The 26,806-nt window shown below is 50.7% G+C and overlaps 1 protein-coding gene across 1 annotated transcript; it reads right to left on the minus strand.

Annotated features, from left to right (window-relative positions):
• Positions 1-37: 37 nt before the first annotated feature.
• Positions 38-26,398, minus strand: CPD (carboxypeptidase D). Its single transcript, XM_065646918.1, has 21 exons — positions 25,684-26,398; positions 22,972-23,219; positions 15,164-15,306; positions 14,545-14,714; positions 13,579-13,946; positions 13,278-13,469; positions 12,227-12,394; positions 10,968-11,077; positions 10,648-10,750; positions 10,031-10,173; positions 9,216-9,385; positions 8,314-8,625; positions 6,847-7,042; positions 6,430-6,565; positions 5,490-5,639; positions 4,974-5,069; positions 4,818-4,882; positions 4,539-4,670; positions 3,972-4,157; positions 3,560-3,659; positions 38-2,910 (listed from the first exon to the last, which is right to left on the minus strand). The coding sequence occupies exons 1-21, from the start codon at positions 26,358-26,360 to the stop codon at positions 2,684-2,686; spliced, it is 4,092 nt and encodes a 1,363-aa protein (XP_065502990.1). The 5' UTR covers positions 26,361-26,398; the 3' UTR covers positions 38-2,683.
• Between the last annotated feature and the right edge of the window lie 408 nt (positions 26,399-26,806).

Consider the following 26,806-nt stretch of genomic DNA (forward strand, 5'->3'; position numbering starts at 1 on the left):
TGTAGGAAGGACGAGAGAGGCCAGGTGGACATCAAAATAGTTTTATACAGATTATTTGATCTCAGTATACAGGTAAAAAACAGAGCCCGGCTGAGGGCAGAGCCTCCCGCCGCCCCGTCCCGCCGCCAGGAGATTCAAGTCCCTTTTAAAAATGGACATTTGAAGGCACAGTGCACGGATCGACACGCTCCGGGGACAAGCACCCGCAGGGGACCGGCTCCTTGCCAGAACCGGGACAGGAGCGCCTGCGGATGGACGGACAGACAGACAGACAGAGGACAAGGGGACGCTGCTCCTGCCTTCCCGACACCGGCGACAAATGGCCCCGGTGCTAATGGAGCGAGAGCCGGACACCCCAGCGGGTCCTGCTGCGTAGAAAAGTCTCACACACTTGCAAAACATCTCAAATCCACTCACCTTAGAAAGATGCGGCTACTCCACACTAATTGCAAAACACTCGCACAGGCAAAGGGCCGATTCCTAACGAGACCTATTGCTAGTGGGACAAAGCAAGGCCAGCTCGGTCCATTACCTGCTGCCAGCGCAAATGAAGCCCAGAGCCCCAAGAGCTGTTTGCAAACTCAACTTTAATATAAAACCCCAGCAGTGTGTCTTGTTAGAGCCCTCAGAAGCAGGAAAAGTTCAGAGATTAGGGCACAGGGAATGCTCAGCCTCACGTCCCTGTTCCTAGCACACCTCCCCAGCCAGATCTTACCACGTTTCTTGCAATATAATTCCCTGTGGAAGAGGGAGTACGGTATACTGGTGTGCAAGGGTTATCTTTGTCCCTCCAAATAGCTGCACAAATTCAGCTGAGACGAGGATGGCAGCATGGCCACAGGCACGTTTGGGAATGGCATCTACCCCACGCCGAGGTGAGGAACAGCTCCTGCCGCAGGTGCCATGGCCCAACAGCTGTCAACGGGAAACCTGCTGTGCTCTTTCCCCAGAGGAGACCAGGTCAGAGCCCTGCAGCACAGACCCCGCCACACGTTTGGCTGCAAACACTCTCCAGAGACACCACACGCAGGTTTCACTAGTGCATCTCCCAGGGCTGCTGGAGAACACATAGGCTCAGGGCAAATGAGATGCCCAAGACATCGCTGCACCAGGCTCCAGGTCAGTGGGGCAAGAATTGAAAAAATAAAATGAGCAGCAAGAAAATAAGTGCCTATTCTAACCCCAGCCTTCTGCCCAGAGAACACAGGAATGCCAGAGATGCATATAAAGGCTTTAGAAATCAAGTGTTTCAGCCATTCTTCCCTTCTGGACACCTCCACAAATCTAATGTGTCTTGGGGACATAGGCTGTGGCTCCTCTTTCCACCTTCCTGCCAAGTGCTATGAAACAGAATTTGGCTGCTTTTCCCTTCTCTTTCAGCACAGCCGTTCAGCCTTCCCTCACGCCTTGCCCCCTGGCCCCTGCAGCAGCAGACACAACTGCAGACACACAAGCAGGTGGAGCTCTTGCTACAGACTTCAGGGATGCTGCAGTAGCAGAACAGAGCCAAGCCAGCAGGCTGATTTGATGCCCACCATCACCAGAGCTTGACGAGAGGGGTGTCTCCGAAGTGCTCTGATCACTAAATGGTATGAGGTGGGCAATGGCAAATGGTGCAGCTTTTCTTCAAAATTTAAGACTGAAGTTGGGCCATGGATACTCCTACGACCTCTCCCTGCAGCTCCAATAATGCTCAAATACAAAGCAGTGGTCAGATTTCACTGTTTCCTCCTGAATAGTGGTGGGTTAGAGCAAATTCGATCAGGTGGAGTCAGTAACTGGTTGCTTTTCTACAGTATCCGCCACAACCTGTTCATCCATTTGCTGAGAACAACCTTCGGTTGCTCTTCCAGACACTCTGCTGTTTTAACACTAACATGAGACCCCAAACACCAGGTCTACTACACAAACAAGAAGCAACTCGGGGTTATGGGGATAAATTTTCTTTCTTCCCCAGAAGTCAGGAACGGCACTACTGCAGAGCTGGCAAGCAACTGAACTTTGTCAGAGTTTGCTGAAGCTCTGACATTCACTCCTTTCTCCAGCTCACATCAAGAATGGATGTCATCTCCCCCAGCTTTCAGGACACCAAGTCACTGCCTGGAACTAGCAACACATCAGATGTGCTCCACACCCACTGCAGACCAGAGCAGGCCACAGCATCTCATGCTGGGGAAAAGCTCCAAGGGAGCAGCTGAGAACCAAGTACAGTCTTTTTCCAAGGGCTGCTCTGCAGAATGTGGAGTCAAGTGAAGGATCTGTCTTCCCCCAAGCACAGAGTGGAAAACACAAAATCAAAACAGGTAGAGAAGCTGCTTTGGAGTGTTGTAACTACAACCCCATGCAGGTCTTGGGGCACTTCCCCACCATCTGCTCACTGTGTTGAGATGCTGGGGAAGTGCAAGGAACTCTGCTGGCCACCCTGTTAAGCTGCCTTTCAAACAATGTCATGTGAACCTCCAGATCTTGACCCAAAAATGTAACAAGCCCTGTCCTTAGACCAAATGCAGCCTCCAACTCCCACTGATTTGCACATGAACAGGAACAGCAAACAGTAGAGGGAAGCTGGGAGCTGCCACACGCACCTCTGGAGGACAAGCTAATGTTTCAGAACTGAACCGCAGGGATCACCCCCCACCACTGGGTCTGGGTCCATGGGAACCTCCTGTCCTGCCTGGAGGTGTCAGTGTTTGCTGGAGTACAATGTTTCCTCCTCAGTGTCTGTTTCATCCTGGAATTCATGGCTCAGGAGGGATTTCTTTGAGCCGGTGGACATCATGCGGATTTCATCCTCGTAATCGTCGTGGTGCTGCCGGAGGCGGTGGAAACCATCCTTGTGTCTGTTGGACTTAATTGAGCAGACACACCAGATGATACAGGCGGTGAGGACCAGAGCAGACATACTTGCACCTACCAGAAAGAAGACATTACAGTTAATGCCATGTTCCCCCACCCCAGAGACTCAGGCTTGCCACCATCCCGCTTCCCTTCTACAGTCACAACCACTTTCCTCACTTCACTGTGACCCTGTTCCCTCCTCCTAGGCCACAGAAAACACACCATGCAAGAGAGCTGCTTCCAGAGCAGTGCTGTACTAGCTTTATTTTCTGTGCTCACAGCCTACGATAGCACCACTGAGCTCCTCTGCAGACTACTGGGTATAAACTCTACCCTCTCCAGAACAGCCACCTCAACAACAACAAAAAAGAAGTCTTAATGCTTAACTGGTGCCACACCACTTGAAAGAAACCTTGGGGAAGAAGCAAGATCCCCCAGGTCCCAGCTCTATGCACAAACAGGCTCTCCCCATTCCAGGCATCTCAAAGTCCATTCTGGACCCTTCAGACCCTTGCAACACTCTCTGCTTCCTCCCTCCCACCTGCCAGCCCAGCATCACCAGATCCAAGGGTTGTTGGACCGGTTTGCAAGGCCAAGCACGTGTTTAACCATCTCTTGCTTTCCTTCTGAAGACCTCAGGCTACTTTTCCAGTTCAGTGAAGAGAAGGGTGATTGTCAGTGTGAACCAATGCAGAAAGCAAAGCTCCAAGTGTCACTTTACCTGCAACAGTTACAACCAGCTCCCTTGGCAGCCCAAATATCCTGTTTTCCGTGTCAAATACAATGAACACAGAGCTGGGCACATCATGACGTACCAAGACCTGCAGAAAGATATGAGAGCTCAGGCTGTCTCAAAGCTTAGACCTCTGTTAAGTGTCCAGACAAGAGAGGTACTTGCTGACCAGGGCAGGACCGCCAAGACAAGTGCAATGGAAAGAAAAGCTACTGCCCAAAACAACCCTACCATCCTGGGAAATTCTTCTCCATTCATTATATTAATAACATGGCAGAAAATAGCTACTCTGAGCACATAATCAGCAGCTAAACACAGATGATGAGGCAGAGCCCAAACAGGAGATGCTTTTATATGGCAGGGAATGGGGTGAAGATCCCCAATACAGACATTCATATACCTTGACTTGCTTCTGCTGGTACCCGTCGGCTATGGCATTGATGTTATGCAAACCTGGAGCCAACAGCACATGGAAATAGCCGCCTTCTTTAGTGTAGACCCTCAAACCATCATTAAGAACAATGGTAGCTTTAGAAATTGCCTTGCCGCTCTTGTCTTGGACAAACCCATGGACTCCTTTATGAACCTGAAATAAAGTATTTCAAACACTTCACATTCGGATCCAAGCATATGGCACACTTGTAACAAAACAGGATCTAATCCTCCCCTCAGAACACAGCCCATTCTCCATCCCTGACCCTCATAATAAATAAAACTGCACAATACTGCAAGGACTGCTCAGCCCACCATGAGGCAAAACAGAGCAGATGTTTAACTCTCATGTCAACACATTTCCTGGTCACTTGCTGCCTTTGTTCAAGCCATTCCTCCTGCAGTCTAAATTTTGACCATCTGTAATTACAGAGCACCAATAAAAACACAAAGACTCTCTGTACCGCTCTCTTCTTCTCCCTCTCCCCGCCACCTTCACTCCTTGCCAGGATCTCCTCCCACGGACGGCACTCACCTCCACCAGCATGCTGAGGAGGGATTTCCTGTGGTCTGCCCACAGGCTGGGAAGCTGCCCCGCGCTCGGGAAGTAACAGCAGCTGGTATAAACAGTGATCTCAGGACAATGACCAAATGTAACGCTGAAATCCTGCAAAAAACAAAGCCACAGTTACAACAAAATAAGTGGTATTTTAAAAGTTTTGCAAAGTGCAGCTGGAGGTGGGGAAGTGTTGCCCAGACATCAGAACAAATATACTTTTTAATGCTTGTTTAGCGGAGATGGAAAGCCTTGTACCTTCATACTTCCCAAGTGACTGTGCCATTCAGAGCCCTGGATCACACCACCAGGAATAGTCTCATCTGAGAGAGCAAGAACAGAGCTGTCAGATAGATCTGCTCTAGCAGAGTCCAGCACAAGCTGACAGGGGTTAAAGGATTCAATCAAACATACCTGACTTATTTGGACAGCCTGGCTGGCCCAAATGCATCAGAGGATGGTTGTTTGCATACAGAGACGCCAAATGCTTCAGTGTTCCTTTGTTCTCCACTATAAAGAGAAACGTGACACTCTGAGATTGCAACTCTTGTTCACCGGGGAGGCAGATTCCCATTCTAACCCCACAATCCCGTACCAAACAGCGACACACATTGTTTCTGAGGCATTCCAGATTTCCTCTAACACTGAGGGGTGGCATCAAAAGCAGACTTAGACTGGCTTTGGCAGAGGAAAGGTTGAAATACTGTTGTAGGACAGAAATGGTTAAGTGTTCTGATCTGTAGCTGAGTCCTGTGAGGTTTTATAGCTTTATTTATAGACTGTCAACTCCACATACAAAGGGCTGAACACAAAAGGAGGCTACAGAACATCACCAGTGCAAGAAACTCTCACACCATGTGGTCAAATGAACTTCTGCAGAGATAGCCTGAGGTAACGGTGTGTGCAGGGCCCTGGAGGAGTCGGTCATACCTGTCTGCGCTGGCTTGTCGTACGGGTAAGTGACAAGCAGGGATCCTCCATCTAGTGCAACAGAGAGGCTGAAATCTTGCTTCAATATCAAGTTTTCTATGATGGCTTTGGTCTCAGGCTCTCGTGCCCCTGAGTACCGGGAGTAATTGCCTGTAAATCAGAAGAACAAATAGAAAAGGGAAGTACATTCTTGTTTACGTACAGCAGAAGTACACTCTTTGTTTATGTCTGAAATTAAGTCTGCTGCATGTATTAAAAGGTACTTGTTAGATCTCAGCAGCTGCACCTGACATCACCTAGTCCACACTACCCATGGGCTGAATTCATCTGCTAAACTAAACAAATGTGACACATCACTGTTTCCCCAAGCTATTTATTTTTGTGATGCAGAGGGTATTTCATGTGTGTTTGCTCTCTCAATGTCACTGAACTGACATTTTCTTAAGAAAGCATTTGGGATGATCTCAGCCAAACCTGGCCAGAGAGAACACTGTGCCCAGGAAGGGTGAGCACAGCACTGATACAGTGCTATGGATACAGCAAGCACTTACATGGAAACCAGAAAAGCATGAAAAAAAGGAGGCTGTTTCTGGGGAGAATGAACAGAAGGCATTTTTCAGAAATGGGGGGGTTGAAATAAATCAGTTAACAGGAAAAATACATTAGGCCTTGTCTGACCTCTAGACTATTCCTAAAGAACGTTGCTTTGTCTTTTCCTTGCAAATAAAGAGACTGCAAATTACCATCTGTAAGGGAGACCCAAGCTTTGGAAGCTTCCCAGCAGCTGTGCTGCCTGGGCTCTAGGACAAGAGTGCTGCTCTCTTTACTGGTAGACCTGTAACCAAACAACTACACCCAACCCTAGAGCAGCTCACAGGAGAGTTCTACAGCAGCATTTCTACAGGGACACTACACACCACTTTGCTTTAGTTTGCTTTACTTGGGAAGTCTGTGTCCAGATCTCTGCCGTGAGCATTAGTCTGGCCTATCTTCGACGTGCAGCCTCTCTCCTGTGCTACCTCACGTCCGTCTGGATTCAGGGAAGGCACAATCACGATCCGAGTTCGGTCAATCAGCTGCAGAAAAGGAGGAGAAACAGTACATAAAGTGCAATTAGTAGGGTTCGTTTTCTGTACATCTCATTTGCCTGGATCTCATCCTAGGAGCTGCTGCTTATATTGGTATCAGCAGCCAGAGGTTCCCACCATCCCGTGGGTTTCACAACACCTCCCCATTACGTGTGCCATCACTGCAACCCACAAGGCACTGCTAACAAAACAAGTCTCTCCCAGTGAGCACTGACTTCTCAAGATATAACTGGAGGGCTCCAAGATGGTCCCTCGCATTGGCTTCCCACCTTTGTAACAGCAGGGTTCTTCTTGTAATTCATGCAAAGAAATTCTGCCAGTGCCAGGAGCAGCTCTGTACCAACAGGAGCGTTTCCATGAATACCAGCAACAAAGCGGATCTTTGGCTCCTCAGGCTCGGACTGGTTGGGCTTGTTGGAGATTTCGAGGGACCAGATCTGACGGAACTCGACACTCTGACCCAAACTGCCAAGAGATGAAAAACCACAGCATTAGCTCAGGAACAGAGCAGCATCCCTAGCCCAGCCTCGCGGAGAAATCCCAGTGTGGAAAGGAACCGCTGCCTGCCTGCATGAGGCTGCAAAGACACGTGACACACAGAACACAACCTCATCACGGGATACTTGCAGCAGCACTGAACCACATTCACTAAGAACATCAGTTTGAACACAAGCATCTGCGTAAGAATTTATCTACATCAAATGTACAGGTTGCCCAATGCTTCATATATCTCTCTATAGCCTACAACATCACCATAAATGTGGAACTGCTCAATGCCTCTGTGCTTCTGATGGGTTTTTTTTGTTTGTTTGGTTGGGTTTTTTTTTTTGTTTTGTTGTTTATTGTTTTGTTTTCCTTCAGAGCAGGGTACATCTGGACGTCAAATTAATTTATAAAGCACGCAGTTTAGGGCACAAAACCAGGCCTGTTTCCAGTAACACAGAAGTTGTGGCTACAGTCGCATCGTTAAGTTAGCAAACTGAATGCAAGTGAAGCAGGGAACACAATCAAGGCTGATGCAACTGGAGGGACAATAGAGGCCACAGATCAGAAAAGCTGCCTTGGCACCAGCAGGGACAGCACATGAAGCATGCTGTGCCTGGTAACAACAAGCAAATGAGGTCTTGGGACAAAGAGATTTGTGCTTTCTAAAGCTGACAGAGGATAAGCACTACCGGTCACAAAGGAAAGCAGAGGACTGCAGACAGCTGGTCTCCTGCACGGAGGCAGAGACCTTGGCTCAGGTCAAGCTAACGCAAACATGTCTCACACTATTGAATTAAAATCTGAAGGCAGACATTAAGAGAGGCCATTTGAGATGTGCAAGTCAAATTTGATCACTTTTGCTGGGGACTCTTTAGCAGAGTGGATGTCAGAAAGGACTTAAAAAAGGGAGGAAACAGTATGGAACAAGAGGTATTTGCAGAAACTTGGGACATCAACGCTGTGAATATTGCCAGTCCCAGGCTAACCCTGGAGAACCGACAGCACCCCAGGTTTAAGTCAGTAAAATGATGTCTCAGGAAAAAGCACACGGATGGTTCTGCGAGTCCCTGCAGTCCCTGCTCTGCCACCATGCCCTTGTACATAGGCCTCCACCAAACTCGAGGACCACAGGGAAGGGGAGGAACACCCTCCCCATCTCTGCTCTGTGTTGACTGCTCCTCATTTCACTGCCTCCCCACCACAGGCTGCTGCTCGGGGAGGAGCTGAGCTCTGCTGCTTTGAGTTTTCACCTGGTCAGATTGGTGATGTGGGGGTAGTTCAGATAGAGGCCTCGGAGGAACTCAGAGAGGTCCTTGTAGGGGCGGTATCGGTAAGGAGGGACATCCCCCGAGGAGGTGAGCAGGAGGTGCTCCAGGCCATTCTCAGCAGATAGGTCTTTGATTAGGGTCTCAAACTCCTTCTCGTTGGGGTCGCTGGTGTCTGGTGTGTTCAAGACCGGCGCCTTCCCCTCTTCCACTTTGATGTCTGTCCGTGAAAGAGTAAAGTTGACTTGCACCCCACCTTTGCTGCCAACTTCCACCGTCTTTGTGACTGGATCATACCTACCCAGGGAAGAGAAGGCACAAGAGGACATCAGGGGTTCAAGACGTCACACAACAAGCCACCCCACCTTCCTGACTAGACACTTGTGTGGGACTGCTACTGCTCCCCTCAAAAGCACAAAGCAAAAAAACAAAGAGCAGGAACACTTCAAAGGGACATGGGAACGGCAGGAGGCCAGGGAGCAGCTCAGGGCCCAACAAGGTGCTGAGCTGCTTTTGGCTCAGGTGTTGCAGGGTTACATGGCAGACTGGTAGGACAACAAGTCAGGCTGCTTTAACCCAAAGGTTTTGGCAGTGGTTGAAGTGATGAGGTCATTTCTGTGGGCAGCTGCCTGCAAGAGAATTTCCCCTAAAGACACTAAGTTATCAACTCCTTCCCCATCTCCAAATGAGAGAAGATTTGGATTGTACCCCAGCACCAGGTGAGCTGTCTTGGACATCAGGGTAGCATCACATTGCTGCCTCTGCCCAGGCCAGAGGGCAGGAGAATCACCCACGCCTGCATCTGCTGCAGGCAGAGGCAATGAGACTACTCCTGACTGGGAAGTCACTTGCGCAGCTGTTTGCTCCTTGTGCCGTGGCTCGCTCACCCTCGGGCAGACGCTGTGATTTTGTACGTCCCCTGGACCAAGAGGCGCCAGTAATCTCCATCTTTGTAGGTGGTCACCGGGTGGTCGATCTCGGCAACGCTGATGGTGGCGTTGAGAATGCCTCTTCCGTCCGTGGCGTCCAGCACAAATCCCCAGACACCGCGGTGAACCTGAGCACAGAGCCGGAGCCCTGCTGAGTGCCAGCCCACGCTCATCCTCCCACCCCACACATCGCTGTGGGGTCACTGACACCCACATCCCACCAGCTCCCAGCCCAGGACATTCAGCATTCCCAGAGGAGCGATACGTTCCAAAAGGCTTCAAGGTTAGGCTCACCAGCAGCTGGCGTGGACAAAGAACACCTGCTGAGTACAATGAGCAATTGTTTGGCTCAGGGCGCCACCACAGCGCTCTCTGCTCCACACCTTTGTTTGCATGGCCCAGATGCGCAGCGCAACCACCAGCCCCCACTGAGATGGGGACAGTGCAGAAAGGCCACCCCAGCCAAGGGAAAACCAAGGTAGTGGGAAACGAAAAACCCACACCAGCATCACCTGGCTGCTGTTTGCATAGAATCATAGAATGTCCTGAGTTGGAAGGGACCGACAAGGATCACTGAGTCACAGATTTTTGGTATGTTGAGAAGGAGGGGAGTTGAGACGTGTTCCAACGGGGATGGTTTCTGTGGAGCAGGTACTAAGCCTGGCCAGGAAGCAGCACCTGCTTCAGCACACAGATTAGCCTGTTCGTTCTGGTATATCTAACACAAACCCCAGGGGCAGCTCACACAATATTTTGGGGTCAAAGTGTCTCACCTGCTTCATGAACTGGAGGAGAGATCGGCGGTTCTGCTCCCAGTACTTGGGCAGCTCCTCAGCTTTTGGATATTTCACGCAGCCCAACTCAATGGTCACTTCAAAGCAGTTTGTATGTAAGTAATTCCAGTCTTGCATCCCACCTACAACAGGAATGTAAAAACCATTTTGACAAGGTCTCCTGAAGGCAATTGTACTACAGCTTAAAAAACAAAAAGTATTTATCAGATAGAGAAAGATGAAGTACAAACTATAGTATGCATTTTATAGCTGAAGAGAGGAGGTTTTTTTTACACAGGGCAAGACTCAATCTTCAAAGGGATGCCAAAACAGCAGACAAATAACCATCCTTCTTGTAAATACCTTTCATGCTAGTATACTGCTGTAAAATTTCAGGAAACCATTTTGCCAATAGCCAGAAAAACTACACTATAAATTCCTTCCCTCAGGAACAACTTTATCTGGGTACATTATTTCAGGGGTTATAAAAGAAACCTAAACTGCAGTAACCTGGGCTGACCAATGCAGAGTTTGTGACTGATCAGACTAAATTCTTTAAGCTGCACATGCATTAACTTGGAGGACAAACAGTGCAAAAGATTTAAGGTCTACTTTACCTGGAACGTTGTACCACTGAGCCCCATTAGTGATGCCATGGGGGAAGTACTCGGTGGGGTACATATCCTTACAAGGGCTTCCCTGATACATCTTTCTATTTTCCTAAAAAACAAGATGCAACACTTGAAGCTGAGTCTCTGCACTCGACAGCCACTGGCACTTTTGTTCTAACATTAATCACACACTTGGAGTTACCAAACACAGAGGTTCACGTGGGCACACAGCGCCCACATCCTCCTCTACCAGCCGCTCAGGAGGGTCCCGGTGCCATCAGGAGTTAACCCAGCAGGATGTGCCCATTTTCCCATTACAGCTTTACCTTGGAGTAGGAAAGCGCCAGCTGCTGAAACACATCATCGTCTGGGGATCTACTGTATACAGCTACTCCTTGTTCATCATCATCAAAGGGGTAATTAACCACCAGAGAACCTGCAGGGGAAACAAGCTTTGACTTGTACTTGCTTTCCAAGTGATCTCTCAGCCTAATAGGGGAAGTTTTGCTTTTTCTCCCGAGAGTGCCAAGTGTTCTCTTTCTCAAGACTCAAACAAAGCATTAGGCCCAGTGGCTAGAAGAGACGACAAAAGCACAGAAAGAGATAAGGCCCCACCCAGTTGGGAAGGTGAACCCAAGGCACCACACATCAAAGGTTTGGCTCTTACAGGCAGGAGGGATGAGCACAACCTCGTAATAATCGCTTTCGCAGAGGACAGAAAGCAAGGGGAGCAATTTCCTAGAACATGCACAGTGCCCTTGGCCCAACTGCTGTAGTTTTTCAGCCTTCTGGAGTTTATTGCAAGCTCTGACAGATTATAACATCTTTGGCTTCCTGACGCTTTCCCTAAGCAAGTTGTACTAATAGCATCCTGGAACCCCAGACACCACCGCTGCTGGAGACCTGCCAGCTCCCTTGTACCCACACACAGCACTTCTACAAAATTAAACACACACAAAGCAACCACCTGCAAGTTACCACAGCTACCAGCCAGCAGACAAACTGTCTAGGGAATGAACTGTAATACAGAGACTTAATTTAGATCACTCCAAAAAGATAATTAAATTACAGCAAATTTCATAGTTCCGCCATGCAATTCGAAGCAGGGAACCCTCAGGATTATATCTCATTCCCTTCGTTTTATGAATACTACAAAGACTCCAGCAACCACAGCACCGCACACATTCCCAGACCCAGCTGCTGACACCGTCCATTCCCATCTCCCAACAGGCAACGAGCCAACTACTCCCCAACACATGCGCTCCATTCAGAGAAGTGGTTGTGATCCTCCCAGAAGCCTCTTACACACCCTACGAATGAGCTTGGGGACACGTTTTTCAACCTTTGTTTCCAGCTTCTGATCAGTCTTCCAGCAGCACGAACAAAAGGTTTGGTTTACTCTTTGTGCCCTTTGGAAATGGCTTTACCCCTGTTGCAGGAACCTGGCCATTTCATAGCAATGCAAAGGGCAGAGAGCTCTGCGAGAGCTCCTTGGTTCATGTCTGGAACACTGTGGAGATGGCCCTGCAAACTCCCACCCCTCGAACTTCAGTGCAAAGGAAGGAGCTCGGTCTGGCTGCCGTACCTCCGTGCAGGTTTGCGGAGAGCACAAATGGGTACGTCTTTAACCAGGTCATGACAGCAAGACTTTCTGGCTGCGGAGGGTCTACCACATGGAAGAACTGATCTGGGAAGTTCCGATTCAGGTCATAGTTGTTGCTGTTGTTTCTGCCAACGGTACCTCCTCTGTCTCCTGAAAATTAAACACAAGTTCAAGCTTGAGCCCTGTGCGAGTTCCCACTTAAGAGGATGAAGCCCCTGCACTGAACTATAGAGCTTACAACTATCAATTAATGGAAAACAGCAGAAAGCACAACAGTGCTGGCTTCCTACAGGGGACACCCACACTGCTCTGTGCCCAGAAGTGTCCGAGGGCCCTTTCAGCAGGTGTTTGCACAGGTTCTCAGTGCTAGTCAGACCACAACTAGCAGAAAGGCAGCGAACCGTGAACGATCCCAGCAGCCGGATGTCACGACCGCAGAAACCTCAGAGCTCCCCTTTGCAAACCAGTCAGACAAGTTCTTTGTTAAATCCAAGCAAGAGTACTGCTTCCAGAAAATCGTTCTGGACAGACTCTGCTCTGCCAATCTGCAAGAGCCGCGCAGTCTTTAGGACTTCCCTGAAGGATGTTTTTGCCAATTTCAACATCATGATAAAAGTCGATATTATCCTTGGACAAGTGCTCTGCAGACAGCCTGGTTCCCACATCACATGTTATTAAGAGCATGGACCAAAGCACAGCAAGTATGAGCTATGTCAAAGGAATGTCTTTTTTTAAAATAAGCTTTGGGATAGCCACAAACCATAAGGGGACCCAAACAGGGGCAGCATATAGCACTGCTGAAGTACCAGAGCTCTTTTCAAGAGCTTCAAGCATCAGTTGGCCGCCCGCACCATGCAACACGGGGTCTGCCCACTCATCCCACAGCACACACCAAACCTCTTCCCAGCCTCCCTGTGCCAAGAGCAGCTCTGGTCCAGCAAAGCTTCCAGATTTCTCAGAGAGGTACCCTGAACCCAAAGGCTTGTTCTCAGAGCTAGAAACCCCACAGATACTTCAGCACAGACAGCAATACCTTCCTGGGACTTCTCATAGCCATCAGGGTTCATGGACGGCATAATGTGGATCCGTGTGCTCCGGACCAGGTTGGTCACCTCAGGGTCCGTGCCAAAGTTCTTGCAGAGGTACTCAATGAGGTTCAGGAGAAGCTCTCGCCCCACAACTTCATTCCCATGCATGTTACCAATGTACTTGAACTCTGGCTCACCTGCAGACACATGGCCACACCAGAGAGACAATTATAAATACTACATTAAAGCTTGGAGACATCTCAGCACCCTGAGTGTTGCTCTCTCAGGCCGGATTTCCCACATTACCTGGTTCATGGTTGCCAGGGTTGTCAGAGATCTCCATTACATAGAGCTCACGCAGCTCCACTGATTTGCCCACGGAGTAGAGCCGGGTTATGTTGGGGTACTCGCTGGCGTATCGCCGCAGAAAGATCTCCATGTCTGAGAAGTGATGGTGGCGGAAGTCTACAGGTTGGATGGGTTGATGGAGAGAGGTTGGGCTTGGGGCCTCTGCCTGCACAGGGGTGGGGGTGACGGTAGAGACAGGAGCAGGCGTTGCTGTGAACTGCGTGACATTAAGACCTAGTGGCATTACAGCTGGCTGTAAGGAGAAATCCACTTCTGTTGCAGCTCCCTCCTTCACCTCGATGTTCTCTTTAGTCACTGGTGTGTAACTGTGGGAAAAAAAAACCAAGTCATTTTAGCAAGGAGGCTCTGCAGAACAGACGGCAAAACTCCCTGCAGCCTCTCCACCACTCCAGCCTACCCCTCCCAGCCCAGACATACTGGGATATCAATGACTATGTGAGAGATGCACCAGTGAACAAGGTGACAGGACTCATCCCAGTGCCCCCAGACCCAACCATGCTGCTGTCCTTGCTCTGTCACAGAGGCAAAAGCTCTTGTTTACAGGAGAAGCAGCCACAGCATATCACAGGGCTGGCCTAGGGGCAAGCTCTACATTCACACCCAGACTTGAGACAACACAAACTCTGACTGTGGTGACCCTGCTCCACTTCCTTCCTTTGCCCAAGAAGATATAGGTTGATACAAGCAATCAAAGGTAACAGAAATGCTGTGCATCCACGAGCACCCTGCTGCAGGAGGGCACGGGGTGAACAAACACAGCTGCAGCGCTAAGCTGGAGTCCTTTACTGCTGCAGCTTCCAGACAAGCCCCTTAAACACACAACGAGATGTTTTGGGGAAAGAAATCAAGTGAAGGAACATGAGCGATTGGCAGTATGGACACAGGCTGACACAGAGACATTACCCCATTACAACTGCGGTCACGTTGTACGTCCCAGGCACAAGCAGTCGGTGGTAATCTCCAAATTTCCCTGCTGTGATGTTATGAGCAATACCAGCGACAACAATGGTTGCGTTCTCCAGGCCATCTCCACTGACTGCATCCCTCACAAAGCCTTTCACACCGATGTGGACCTGAGGAAAACAATGCAGGAGACTGGCTGAAGACACTGTCACCTACTCAACTCATACATGGGCACCTGGAGACAGCCTGGCAGAAGACTCTGCAAGCCAAGGTCTCAGCAGCGTTGGTGCTTTTGAACGTCGCTGGAGGTTCACGGCACGGAGGACACACAGGTATGGTGCATCACTCAGTGAGAACCGCGCTGATCGGTCTCTCTGTTTAACACTGCACCCCACGAGGCCCCTCTGAGTGGAGCTCCACTGTCGTGGAGGATGTGGGAACTGTGGCAGAACCACAGAGATACACAGCAGCTTTGTAGCCACAGAACTCTGCACGGCAACGGCAGCAGTTGTGTCACCACACGCAGCAAACAAAGCCACAGGAGCAGCTGAACGCGGTGCTCTCAGCCCACTGTGGACACGCGGGTTTCCCCCCCACACCCCATCACAGCCCAAACTACCTTCTCGATGAAAGCGAGGAGAGACTCCCGGTTGTTCTCCCACTCCTGCTGAAGCTCGGAGGTCGGTGGATATTTGCAGCAGGACAGCTCCAACGTGATCTCAAAGCAGTTGGCCCACACGTAGTTGTAATCCTGCATCCCACCTGAGAAAACGAGGCAGAGACATGTCCCAAGAGCAACACACAGACATCCCACTATGGGATGCACATTTTTCCCTGTCCTTCAGCATCCCCGGCATCCCACCATGATGCTGTCCTAGCTCCAGAGTGAACGACCTCAGGAGAAAAGTCAGATCAGATCGCGGTGAGCGCCTGTGCTGGGGGAGACCAAGCTCTGTTTCTCCCAGTAACCAGCACACTGGGTCGTTCAAATCAGCCACAGGCAGCTCAGAGATGACAGTCCCTTTTGTCTCACTGCTCTGCCAGCTGAACTCAGCAGCACAGCACTTGGAAATTCATAAGGGTTCATTTCACTGCAAAGACATTTTCCAGACACTACAAATCCTGGGGGCCAGGGCAGGCACACTGGAGTTGGAACATTACTGCTGCCAAGTCCTTTTGCCATGCACCCCAAGCCACCTTTAGATTGTGAGGTTTTTTTCTGCAAGAGACATTAATCTACCCAAAATGAGCTTCAAGCCTCAGACACAAAAGAACACACCAGACTATCAAGCTGAGAGGTGGCAGCTCAAATCTGCATGTTGAAAGTTTCAAGGACCGCACAGCTGTTCTCCCAAAAAAATCTCAGCAAAACTCAAGACAAGAACAAGGCTTCCCTTTCTCTGCTTCCTCAGGCCGCTCCTTTCCTCCAACTCCTTATCTGAAGGTTTCCATTTACTTGATATTTAGAGCCGCCCTAGCAGAAAGTCTGGCGAGATCTGAGATGGTGACAGCATGCAGAGAGCTGCAGCAAGTCCAAGTCACCTTCAAGAAACTCTCCTCTTGATCTGGGAGGGCAGTGACACCTCCCTCACCGCTGAGGACTCCTGTGACCCCACCACAGCCAAGTCCCACCAGAGAACAGGACACAGATTTGTCCACCGGGGAAACTTGCTCTTTTCCCTGAGCCCGGCGGCCAAGTCACCAGCCTCCTCCCACATTTCTTTAAGGCAGGAGTCTCAATTAATTTAAGGATGTCGCAGCACCTGGGAACAGCTTGCTAGCTTAGCTTTAAACCAACCAACTCTTCATGAGCACCAGAAAAGAGGAGTGCAGAGAGTTGTTTCCCAGCATTAAGCTCATCTTGCCATTCTTGCTTTTCAGAGAAACCACAGGCACTGCTATGGAACAGAAAGGTCACCTTGTTCCAGCAAGTGTCCTGACCCCATTTGCTGAAGTTTACGTCCAACCCTCAGCAAGCAAACCTGTTTCTCAAACAGGAATAAATCATGTACCAGCAGGATGTGCAGGTATCAACACTCAGGATCTGGAGCTCAGACTCCAGCATGCTGCTGAAGACTGCACACGTTCAGCCTTCTAAACATTCATGGGAGTCTTCAATAGCAAAAAGGACATTCCAAAACCACCACAAGTCTGTGAAACAGGTTTGGGAGTCACCCTGACAAATCCCACCACATGACTGTAGCCAGATGTCATGGCCACATGAGAGGATCGTTCCCACCACCACCAGCAAATCAGGCCATTGTGTCAGTATGGAAAATGCACCACGGTAGGTTTTATGCATACTGACGGTACCTTCTGGGTTACACAACCTTATTCAGTTACAATCTGGACAGACGGGTGTGCCATGGCCTTGGCCACCACTTCCCAACCTTCACAGCAGCACCTGAGACCACCCGGCCCAGAGACTGAACAACTGCCACCAGCGTCACCCGCACACTGGGCACAGACAGGGGGTCCCTCCTGGATGAGCTCAGGAAGCCGAACTGGCTCAGCAGCCCCTCTGTCACGGGACAGCCACACATTCGCCTCGCAGGAGGCAGATGCAAACTTCAGGAGGAATGCAGAAGACAGCCCATGTGGCACCAGCCTGCAGGACCCCAGCAGGCAGATCTGTAAGAAACACGTACTTTGTACTGCCATCATTTGCTTCACCCACCAAAGCGCTACATTAGTGTTATGCTAATAAACCTCACTTGCTTTGTCTGAGCAGTTTCCTAGTCATTCACAAGTGAGGGACCCTTTGGGGTGCTGCCTAATTAACCGGCCAGAACGGATCAATACCATGACGCAAATGCACTAGCTGGCATTTGCAGCGGCTGTGTTAATGCACGGCCAGGAAAAGCTATCAGCAGCACTTTACCAAGCAGAGGAGTCTTATAATCAATGTGGTGGCTGTGAGCATTCACGGCCCTGGGACCACTGCTCTGAATTCAGCAGCCCCACCGCACTGGGGTAACGTGGAGATGGACTGACAGCATAACACAGGATTTAGAAGAACAGACCCCCGGGAAGGTATGCGGGATGGTACCACACCAAAGATGTCCCAGTTCCTCTCAATTCTTCTGGGAGCCTCCTGCCAAGAGAACATGAGGCTTTCGTTGTAACGAATCAAACGTCACTGGCCACCAGAAAGAGCATTGCAGCTTGTGCATGGGCTGAGATCAAAACAGGAAAGAGACTTTTCTGTCCAGCGCAGGGAGCCAAAAAGCATTTGAGGGCTTTAAAACTCTCCAACTCTGTTCAAGAGGTTAGAGGAACAAGGCCTGCAAATCTGATACATACTTGGTTTTATTCAGCTCCTGTTACCAGGCTCAGAAAAATAACCCACAGCGGGCTGCTCTCTCACCAGTAAACACCAGGCAGAGTGAAACAATTTGCCAGCCTATAACCATCTGTTCATAGCAGGACGCTAATGCATTTGAAAACATCCATACGTAAACCGGAGCCATTATGAAGCATATTTAGTGCTTCATCTGCCACTCAAGGAAATTTAGGACAGATGCTCACCCATAATAGAGCTGCAACGGACTAAATTAGAGCTTGCTACATCAATTTTGGTAAAACTGTCTCTTTGAGAAAGTAGTCCATTGCATGACTGAAAATTTGGATTGTATCCGCTGCACATATTTGGCCTTCACACGGCCCCATTGCAGAGCAGGACAGCTATTTTTACAGCATGTGGAATTACATATTTTTCCATATACCATCTGCACAGCCTCTCCTGGCTGTGCAGAAGATCTGGAGGTGTAAAGAGAGACTTATAGGCAGCCTACCCTTAGCAGAGCACTACCTTCAAGGAGCAGAGCAGAAAAAGCACACCCAAGGCAGAGGACTGTCAGACCACAGCGCTTCTACTCTACCTGTCTGTTTGGGTAATATCTGGGATAACTTGCAGGATTTATTCCAGCATTTTTTAATCACAGGGTGTCTTTTAGCCCACACTGTTAAAGCTTCAGTCTTCCAATGAAGCATCCCACCTATTTTACCGCTGAGGAAAGCAATGCAAAAGTGAGCAGCTTACAGCCACAGCAAGTCAGTCCCCGGCTCGCAGTAGGTCACAAAAATGCTCAGAACAAATCTCCCTCCTGCTCCATCCCGCTCCTTGCGTTGGGACTGCACTTCGGGCAAGGATCCCAGAGCTCTTGCAGCACAAGTGCTGCAGAGTTTCATGCAGACAAGCTTCCCTCTGCTCCCTGCCAGGCTCCACGGCAGGCAGGAGAATGCAGCTCTCTAGAGTCAAGCCTGGGGATCCAGATACCATAAATAGAGCACATGCCAAGAGAGGCCTCTCAGGCCAGCCAGGAATATTTTCGAACTGCATTATGCAGAAATCTTCAATTCCAGCTCTTGCTGGAGCAGACATTAGGAGATAAGAGATCTGCAGCTAAGTTAAAGCAGAGAAACAGCCCTGTCTGCTCTGCAGAGGGAGCAGACAACACAAAGCAAGCTAGAGACGTGATTAAATACGTGGCACAAGTGGCTTATTCTGTGGACAGAACCGATTGTCTCGTAGCATGGGACCAGGGTGAGCACCAGCAGCAGCCAGAGAATGTTTTGGTCCATTAATCTGCAATCAATAAAACTCAGAGGAGGTGAGGTTTCATGCTCCAGCTCCTGGAGCTGCAGCTCACAGCCCTGCAGCCTTCCCGGGGCAGTAAGAGGAGGGCAGGGTGTCCCCAGGAGCTGCACCACCGCCGCACTGCCCAGCAGTTCACGTTAGGTGTGAAAAGAAGCATCAGACCCTCGAACCATCAAGCCAATACTGTTCTCAAGAAGACAGAAAAATCTGCAACCAGAATTTCACGCAAACACAAACACACAAGGGCAGCTAACTGTGCATATCCCAGAAAGACACGCCTGAAAACTTGTACCAGAGCTTGCACTATGCAACCTTCTGCTGCCATGCCCAGGAAACAGAAGCCACCACAGTGATGCCATGAGCACTCGCTGTTCTCAGTGCTCATTTTAACTGCTCTGAGTCTGATGCCACTGCATGCTGTTTGGAAGCTCAGTGTGGTCAGTAACCGCAGTCAAAACACCCTAGTAAGCACTCATGTAACCTAAATCCACTTTCAACCTGAGAAGCACCTTCTGATAGACACCAGAAACACCTCCAACACTTGGACATCACAGTTAAATCAGCAAGGGAAAGAACTTTTAGTAAGGGACTGCAAATAACAAGACTTTCCAAGGCTGCCCACAACATACCCTATTGTACATTATGTTGATTTTAACTTCCGAATTTGTCTCTTTACAAAAAAAGGCAAGCGTGTCCTTCCCACAGGTAAGACCTAAACAGTGTCTTAACCACTTTCCAGGCATCATCTGGACCATACACCAGCCCAGACCTGCATGTATTTTCTTGATCTGAACCAGCCACTTGGTAGTTAAAACCCCAAGAGGTTAAAAAGGAAGAGTAAGAGCACGTACACCAGAGATAGCCTCTAAAAAGCGTCCCCATCACAGACGTGCTTATCTATAGCAGCTGGAATGCAGAAGCCAAATTCAGCCGTCTGGCAGAGAGCCATCTTCCCCTGTTCACACTTGACCTTAACAATTACTCCCGTGGTTTGTACTTGCCACCTCGGTTTGACACACGTAAGAGTTTGTTTGCAAACTCAAATCAAAGTTAATGGGGTCTGGCACCAGCATAAACCTGAACTGGTAACTCCAGGACAATGAGGCGGCTGGCTTTCCAGCATGTTTGATTTCACATGATAAAATGTGGCAGGAAAATTTCCACCTGTTGAGACATTATGTTCTCATTTCTTTGTTTTTCCTGGCTTTACTTCACATGGAGCCTTCACGGTCTCTCCTGCCACAACCTGATCGACAGGTCACGAGCACGTGCCCCGCACCGTTCACAGAACCGTGTGCTCTGGTTTTCTCTAGAGCTGAGCCCCGGGAGCTCCCGCAGGGTACTGGGGTTTCCCCAGTCTCATTTTACCACACAGTTAAATTCTGCAGTCACTGGGAAAGGCCTCCTGGTCCGAGTACGAACCTCCGCAGACCTTGGCACAGAGCTGAGCGAGCCAGGTGACTCAATACAGCCATCGTGGTGGTTTTGCTGCTTCTGTCACACGCAGAATACAATTGACTCTCCTTCGCCTGCTCTTCATCTACTACTAAAAACTATTGTTAACACCTAAAACCCCAACGGGACACAGTAACTTCACACAATATCAAAATACATGTATGCTGGCCTCAGTGATACTGTTAGTTCACCCATGCCCTTCCTGCGGGTAATGCTTTATGTGAACTCCTCAGCCCTGGAGGTGCTCCAAGGGCTGCCATCGCCTTCCCCTTGTGCGTCTTCAACAGCAATAAGACACAAATTACCACTTTGGGGAGAAAACGCACAGGTCTGCCAGCCTCAGCAATGCTCCATTCCAAGAGCCGGTGTCAGTGCGTGCTCCCTATGAATCTGCCTCCAAATCACCTACAGCCCTCAGCGCTGAGCCCGAGATTGCGGCTTGTCACAGCGAAAGGGGCTTATTTCCGCAGAAGCTGAAGGCTGTTGGACATAATATAAACCACAGCGATGGCAGCATGGAGCAAACTGGTTTTCAGTTCACGCCTCGTCGTTTCCTGTGAAAGGAAAGTAGGTGAAACCTCTGCTCTGCTCACTGGCAAGGCAAAGGTGGCCCCAAAGGCCACTAGCCAGGTCTCACATCCTCAGAGGAGGATAAAGAAGTTAACGCTGCAGCAAAAAATGCAGCTCCCTGAGGGCAGGGGAACACAGATCCAAAGCCCTGGAACCACCTGCCCTTCAGAGCACACCCATCCCACTCCTTTACGAGGCCAGAAAATGCTAGAGCTGCAGCTGACAAACCTCCCGACTGAGATGTTTGCCGGTAACAACTGCCACCAGAACACAGCAGCACAGATCATCCAGGATATCCTGTTCCCTCACAAGCAAATTCACCAGACTACACAAACTTTTCTCCTGCTGGACTTTTCACAGCAGCAGAGTGAACCTTGAGCCAGCAAACACCAGGGCCGGCGTGCTCGGCGGGGCGGAGGGAAGGACACAGCTGCTAAAGAAAGAGATAAAAACCACATCTTGTTTGAACACGACATCTTATTTGACCAGTGAAATCCTGGGGAATGATTCAGCCACCGCTGAAAGCGAGACTTCCTTCTCCAGCACCGAGGTGATGTGTTCAGACCCAATAACGGATCCCTCTCCCTCCTTCCCAAGCAAGGTGGATGCAGGGTTAAGAAAGGAGGCAGATCTGAAGCCTTTGTTTTGGAAAGATGCCCTGTTATTAGAATTTGTTAAGTTGTAAGCCCTCAAAGATAAACATTCGATGGCACCGCTTGCTCAGCACATCATCCCTCAGCCCTAGCGTGAGGGAAAGCAGAGCAAACCAGTGCAACTTCTCCGCATCATTTATGCAAGGTTTTGGTTGTGTCCTCACCACAGAAGTTTCTGCACTGTCTGGCGAGGCCGCGGTTGTACAACATCCGCTGAGGGGGCACGGCGATGGCGTAACTTCTTCTAATGACATGGCCAAGATTTCTCTTCCCGCCAGCCCACAGTGTCTTTTCCACAAGAGCATCTCATCACATAAACTGTCATTTAAATCCCATTTTCAGCAAAAACACCACACATAGAGCAGCCCACTGCGCGGCTGAGCCAAGCCAGACACCTTCACACAAGCAGAGTGGGGGCACTGGTGGGTAATTTGCTTATAGTTAGATCACCTCCAAAGCAGCTGCCTGATAGAGGGAACGGGAGCTCTACTAGAAGCCCCAGCAGACCGAATTTCAGATCCCTTCTAGATCCCGCTGCACTGGTGGATGAGAACAGGCCGTGCTGGTTGTTGCCATCTGCACAGGTCTAACAGCGGAGCAGTTCGTAGAAAAGCTCCTTCCCCACTTCCAGCGAGAGCAGCTAGCTTAGCTCAGACCATGCATTTAAATAATTTCACATAGTTTTACAGGAGGCTATTCTATAATCAGTTAAAAATTCACAAGTTCGGAGGTTAAAAAACCTCACAGAATATTAGTTTAATACCTTCACCAATAGTTTCCTCTTTCCTGTATCAAAATTCAATAACTGTCTGGAGACCTAAAAACAATTAATTTGGCAAATGAAGCCTCTCGCACACAAGGTAACTCTCCAGCCTCTAACAAGGTCAGGAAGAGCCCTCCAGTTCGCTGTGATCTCTTCCCTATGAACATATCCCAAGCTGTGATTCATCGAGCACTTACTGGTGTGCCTGTGATGCCACTTGCCTTCATTTTAAGCTGCTAGAACACATTCAAAGCTAAAAATATCACTTCACCCACCGGCCTTTCCTCTGTGATAATCACTACGCATTTGGATCTCAAGTTCCCAGTGGGAACAAGAAACTATTTGTGTCAGACACTCTGTTAGAGCAATTCGCCAGCACAACTTACCTTCTACATCATACCATTGGGCCCCGTTTGTGATACCATCTTGGAAGGTCTCTCCCTCCTCGCCAGGGCAATTGGGTTTGCCAGTTCTCATTATGGGGTGATGTGATGCGTAAGCTTTGGCCAAATATTTGAACACTTCGTCATCAGCTGATTTACTGTAGACTCCTGTGGGCTTATGTGTGGGAGAGTCATCATAGGGATAGCTTGCAACCACTGAGCCACCGTGCAGGTTGCCAGAGAGCAGAAACCTGAGGTTGGGAAGGAGAAGAAAAGGAAAAAAAAAAAAAAAAAAAAAAAAAGAGTCATACTGGAACAATTTCAACAGGAAGTTGGCTACAGCCACCCAACCAGTTATTCTGCTGCCTTTCCACCCAAAGTGTGTTCTCCGCAGCCTCCAAACTCTATTTGGATCAACAAAGCAAAATGTGTGCACTGAACAAGCTGCCCATCAGTAACAACTGTTTTGGAAGAGGACACAATCGGACTCTGCTCCATCAGCCTGTGGAGCTGCAACTACACCAAGGCTACTTAACAGATACACACTCGTCCGACACTGAGTAGGCTACTGTTGGGCAAAAAGACACGCTGTCCTGGGAGACACATCCCCTCGTATTAACACCAGCCTCCAGCACAGTGAGCAGGACTGTCAGCGGGTCTGAACAGCGTCCAAGGGGGAGCATGGTGGGGAAGTCAGCAGATTTTTGCAATAAACCAACTCTCAGGATGGGTTTATTCTCTCCCCAAACTGACATCTGGCATTATTGGCTGTATAGCAAGTTTCATGCTGCAGACTAAGATAGAGTCCTCAAACGTGATGACAGACAAGCAGTGTCCTGTGCATAAAGTGATGTACACGGCTCTTTGTCAAGCTTTGAGGAATGTTTGGTATGTACAACAGAACTGACTTGCAAAAATAAAATCTGGATGTGGGACAGAGCAGTTAAAATCCCAAGTCAGAAAATATAGCACGGCATGCCCTACATCACACTTCAATTTGATCACAGGCAGCACAAGCATTTCAATGAATTCCAAAGGTAATTGTCTCTGCTCTTCCTCTTTCCATCAAATACAGCATTGAGAGGAAAAATTGCTCTCCTCCTTCAGTCAAACAGGATTTAGTTTCCAAGCAGTGGTAACGTGACCGATACTTTTGCCTTGCTTAAAATAGCACACACAAATTGCATTACACACACTATCTCTTTTTTTAATCAAACAGTTGTGTTTACCCATTCATTTTTCTAGCAGCGGTTATGTTAGTCTAACAATTGTACCAGCATTAACTGGTGCTGCCAGGCAGAGGGATGCACAAAGCACCACGTTCTTCCCGTTTCACCCTGGCTCACATGCAAATCCCACCTCAAATACTTGCAAAAAATAAAAAGCACAAGGAATTTTCAAAATTATATTAAGAACATGCGAGAGTTCCCCTAGTAACCAATTTTGAGCTGAACCAAGTCTGGAGGGATTTTGGTGCAAACCGCTGCATCAGAGCTGTCCTAAAGGATCCTTAGGACAAGCAATGACTGGTGCAGTTCATGAAATTCCTCTAGAGCAATAATCCCTACAGCCACCATCATCCACCAAGTTTTAATAGTTTGTCCAAGCAAATTTTGTTCCCTAAAACTAAGCAGATACTAGAGAAATCTGAAGGCTGTGTGTGACGGTTGGATCCAACCAACAGCCCCACAGCGCACTGTGGCCACCAGCCATGCCCTCTGCGTTTCTCTCTGTCCCCAGTTTGGGAGAAGGGCCACAGTTCAGTGTGTTGCTCATATCCGATCAGACTTTGCATTCTGGATTTCTCTGCACAACTTCATGTGGCTGTTTGCGCTGACCTCAGTGGTTTGGACCTTCCACAGCTGTCTAAAGAACACCACACAGCAAACGAAGAGAAAGTGCCCAGCACAGCCACTGCGATTTCTAGGGCTGTCCCAGGGCTGCAAAGCGGGGCTGGGCTCCACAGACACTGTCTCCCCTCCTGGGCTGCCCTGCCATGGTCACAGCGGCTTCCCACCGTTCTCCCCTTGCACGGTGAGAGCTGAAGGCCCGGTCCTGCATGCTTCAACAGGACAGAAGGGGAAAAGTGCCGCAGAAGCGGGGCCTGTATTTGGAAACGCTGCTGCACAGATCATTATTGCTAAATCCAGGGAATTTTCCATGAAACACAAAGATGGGGGAAGCCCTGTACAAGACTGTTAATGTGTTTGTACACAGACCAACTATACACTTAACCCCAAATATTTTAAGCATCCCACAGCTCATGGTGAAAGCATTATCAGCCCCAAGAGCAAGACTCACAGACAGGCTCAAGATGAAGTGGACGAGCAGAAGTTTCCAGCCGCAGGCTCCTGGAGAAGGGAGACGCGCAGATGGCCACGGAGGCCAGGGTGCGTGCAGGGCACGGGTTGCACCCAGTGGGGCTAGTGTGGCTCCCTGGCAAGTGCCCGGCAAACTGCGGCCACTGAACCGCTCTCCCGCACGCACTGGCCAGCACCCGCGTTACAGCCCGGTCACTGCGTGCAGGACTGTCCCTGGCTGTGATAAAGGGCCAACCCAGCACAGCAGGCAGGCTGGGGAGAAGCAAGGGAGAAGCCAGCCCTGCTAGGAAGCACTAGGAAGGGCTGGGAGCAGGGTGAAACTCCCGGGGAGCGGAGCCGCGGGGCCGGCCGTGCCGGGCAGGGGGGAAGCGGGCAGAGGCCGGGCCGCACTCACTTGTTGCGGCGCATCCAGGCGATGAGGGCTCGCACCTCGGGCACGGGCTCCAGGTCGGGCTCGGCTGCCCCGAACTGGTCGGGGAAGCTGCGGTTGAGGTCGCGGCCGCGGCTGTTCTCCCGGCCGCCCTCCGCGCCGTCGCCGCCGCCGCACTCGCCCTCGCGGGCGCGCTCGAAGCCGTCGGGGTTGAGGCTGGGCAGCAGGTAGAGGTCGGTGGTGTTGAGCAGGCGGCCGATGCGCTCCTCGCCGCCGGCCCAGCCCCGCACCAGCTCCTGCGCCAGGCGGAGCAGCAGCGGCCGCGCCAGCGGCTCGTCCCCGTGCATGTTCCCCACCAGCTTCACCTGCGGCTGGCCGGGCAGGGCCGCGCCGCCGGGCTCCTCGCCGGGCCGCTCCGGCTCCTGCCCCGCCGTCAGGCGCAGCACCCACAGGGGCCGCCCCTCCACCGACTCGCCGATGCTGAACAGCCGCGCCAGGCCCGGGGGGGCTGCAGCCGCCAGCTCCCGCAGCGCCTCGCCCAGCTCGGCCGAGTGCAGGTACCGCAGCGCCTCGCCGGGCGCCGCCGCTGCCGCCTCCGCCTTCTTGATGTGTGCGGCGCGGCCCGGGCCCAGCAGCAGCGCACAGAGCAGCGGGAGCAGCAGCCCCCGCCGCCGGCCGAGCCCCCGCGCCGCGCCCGCCATGGCCCCGCCGCACGCCCGGCCGAGCCGCGCCGCCGAGCCGCCGGGCAGCGGGACGAGGCGGAGCCGCTCGCCCCGCCCACGGGTGGGCGGTCCTTCTGCCGCCCGCCAATGAGCGACGGCCGGGGGGAACGAGCCGCTAGGGCGAGGCGGTGAGCGACCAATGAGAGGCGGCAAGGGGAGCTGCGTCACCATGGGGCAGGGTCTGGGGAGCGCCGCGGCGCCCCCTGCCGGCCGCGCCCCTGCCGTGCCCCGCGCTGCCCCCGGTGCCGCCGCCGCGGGGGGGACGCGCACGGAGCGCGGTCGGTGGCGCCGGGGCCGAGCTGAGAGCGGGAGGAGGCGGCGAGAACCCACTTGTGCTCTTCGAAGGCGTGATTTTTTTTCCTCCCTCGGAAGAAAGCGGCCTTTGGCTTTCCGGACTCAGTGTTTCCCCTCCTGAAAGCCCCCGC

This window comes from Caloenas nicobarica, chromosome 17 (genome assembly GCF_036013445.1).
Source record: "Caloenas nicobarica isolate bCalNic1 chromosome 17, bCalNic1.hap1, whole genome shotgun sequence".
Classification (NCBI taxonomy): Eukaryota; Metazoa; Chordata; class Aves; order Columbiformes; family Columbidae; genus Caloenas; species Caloenas nicobarica.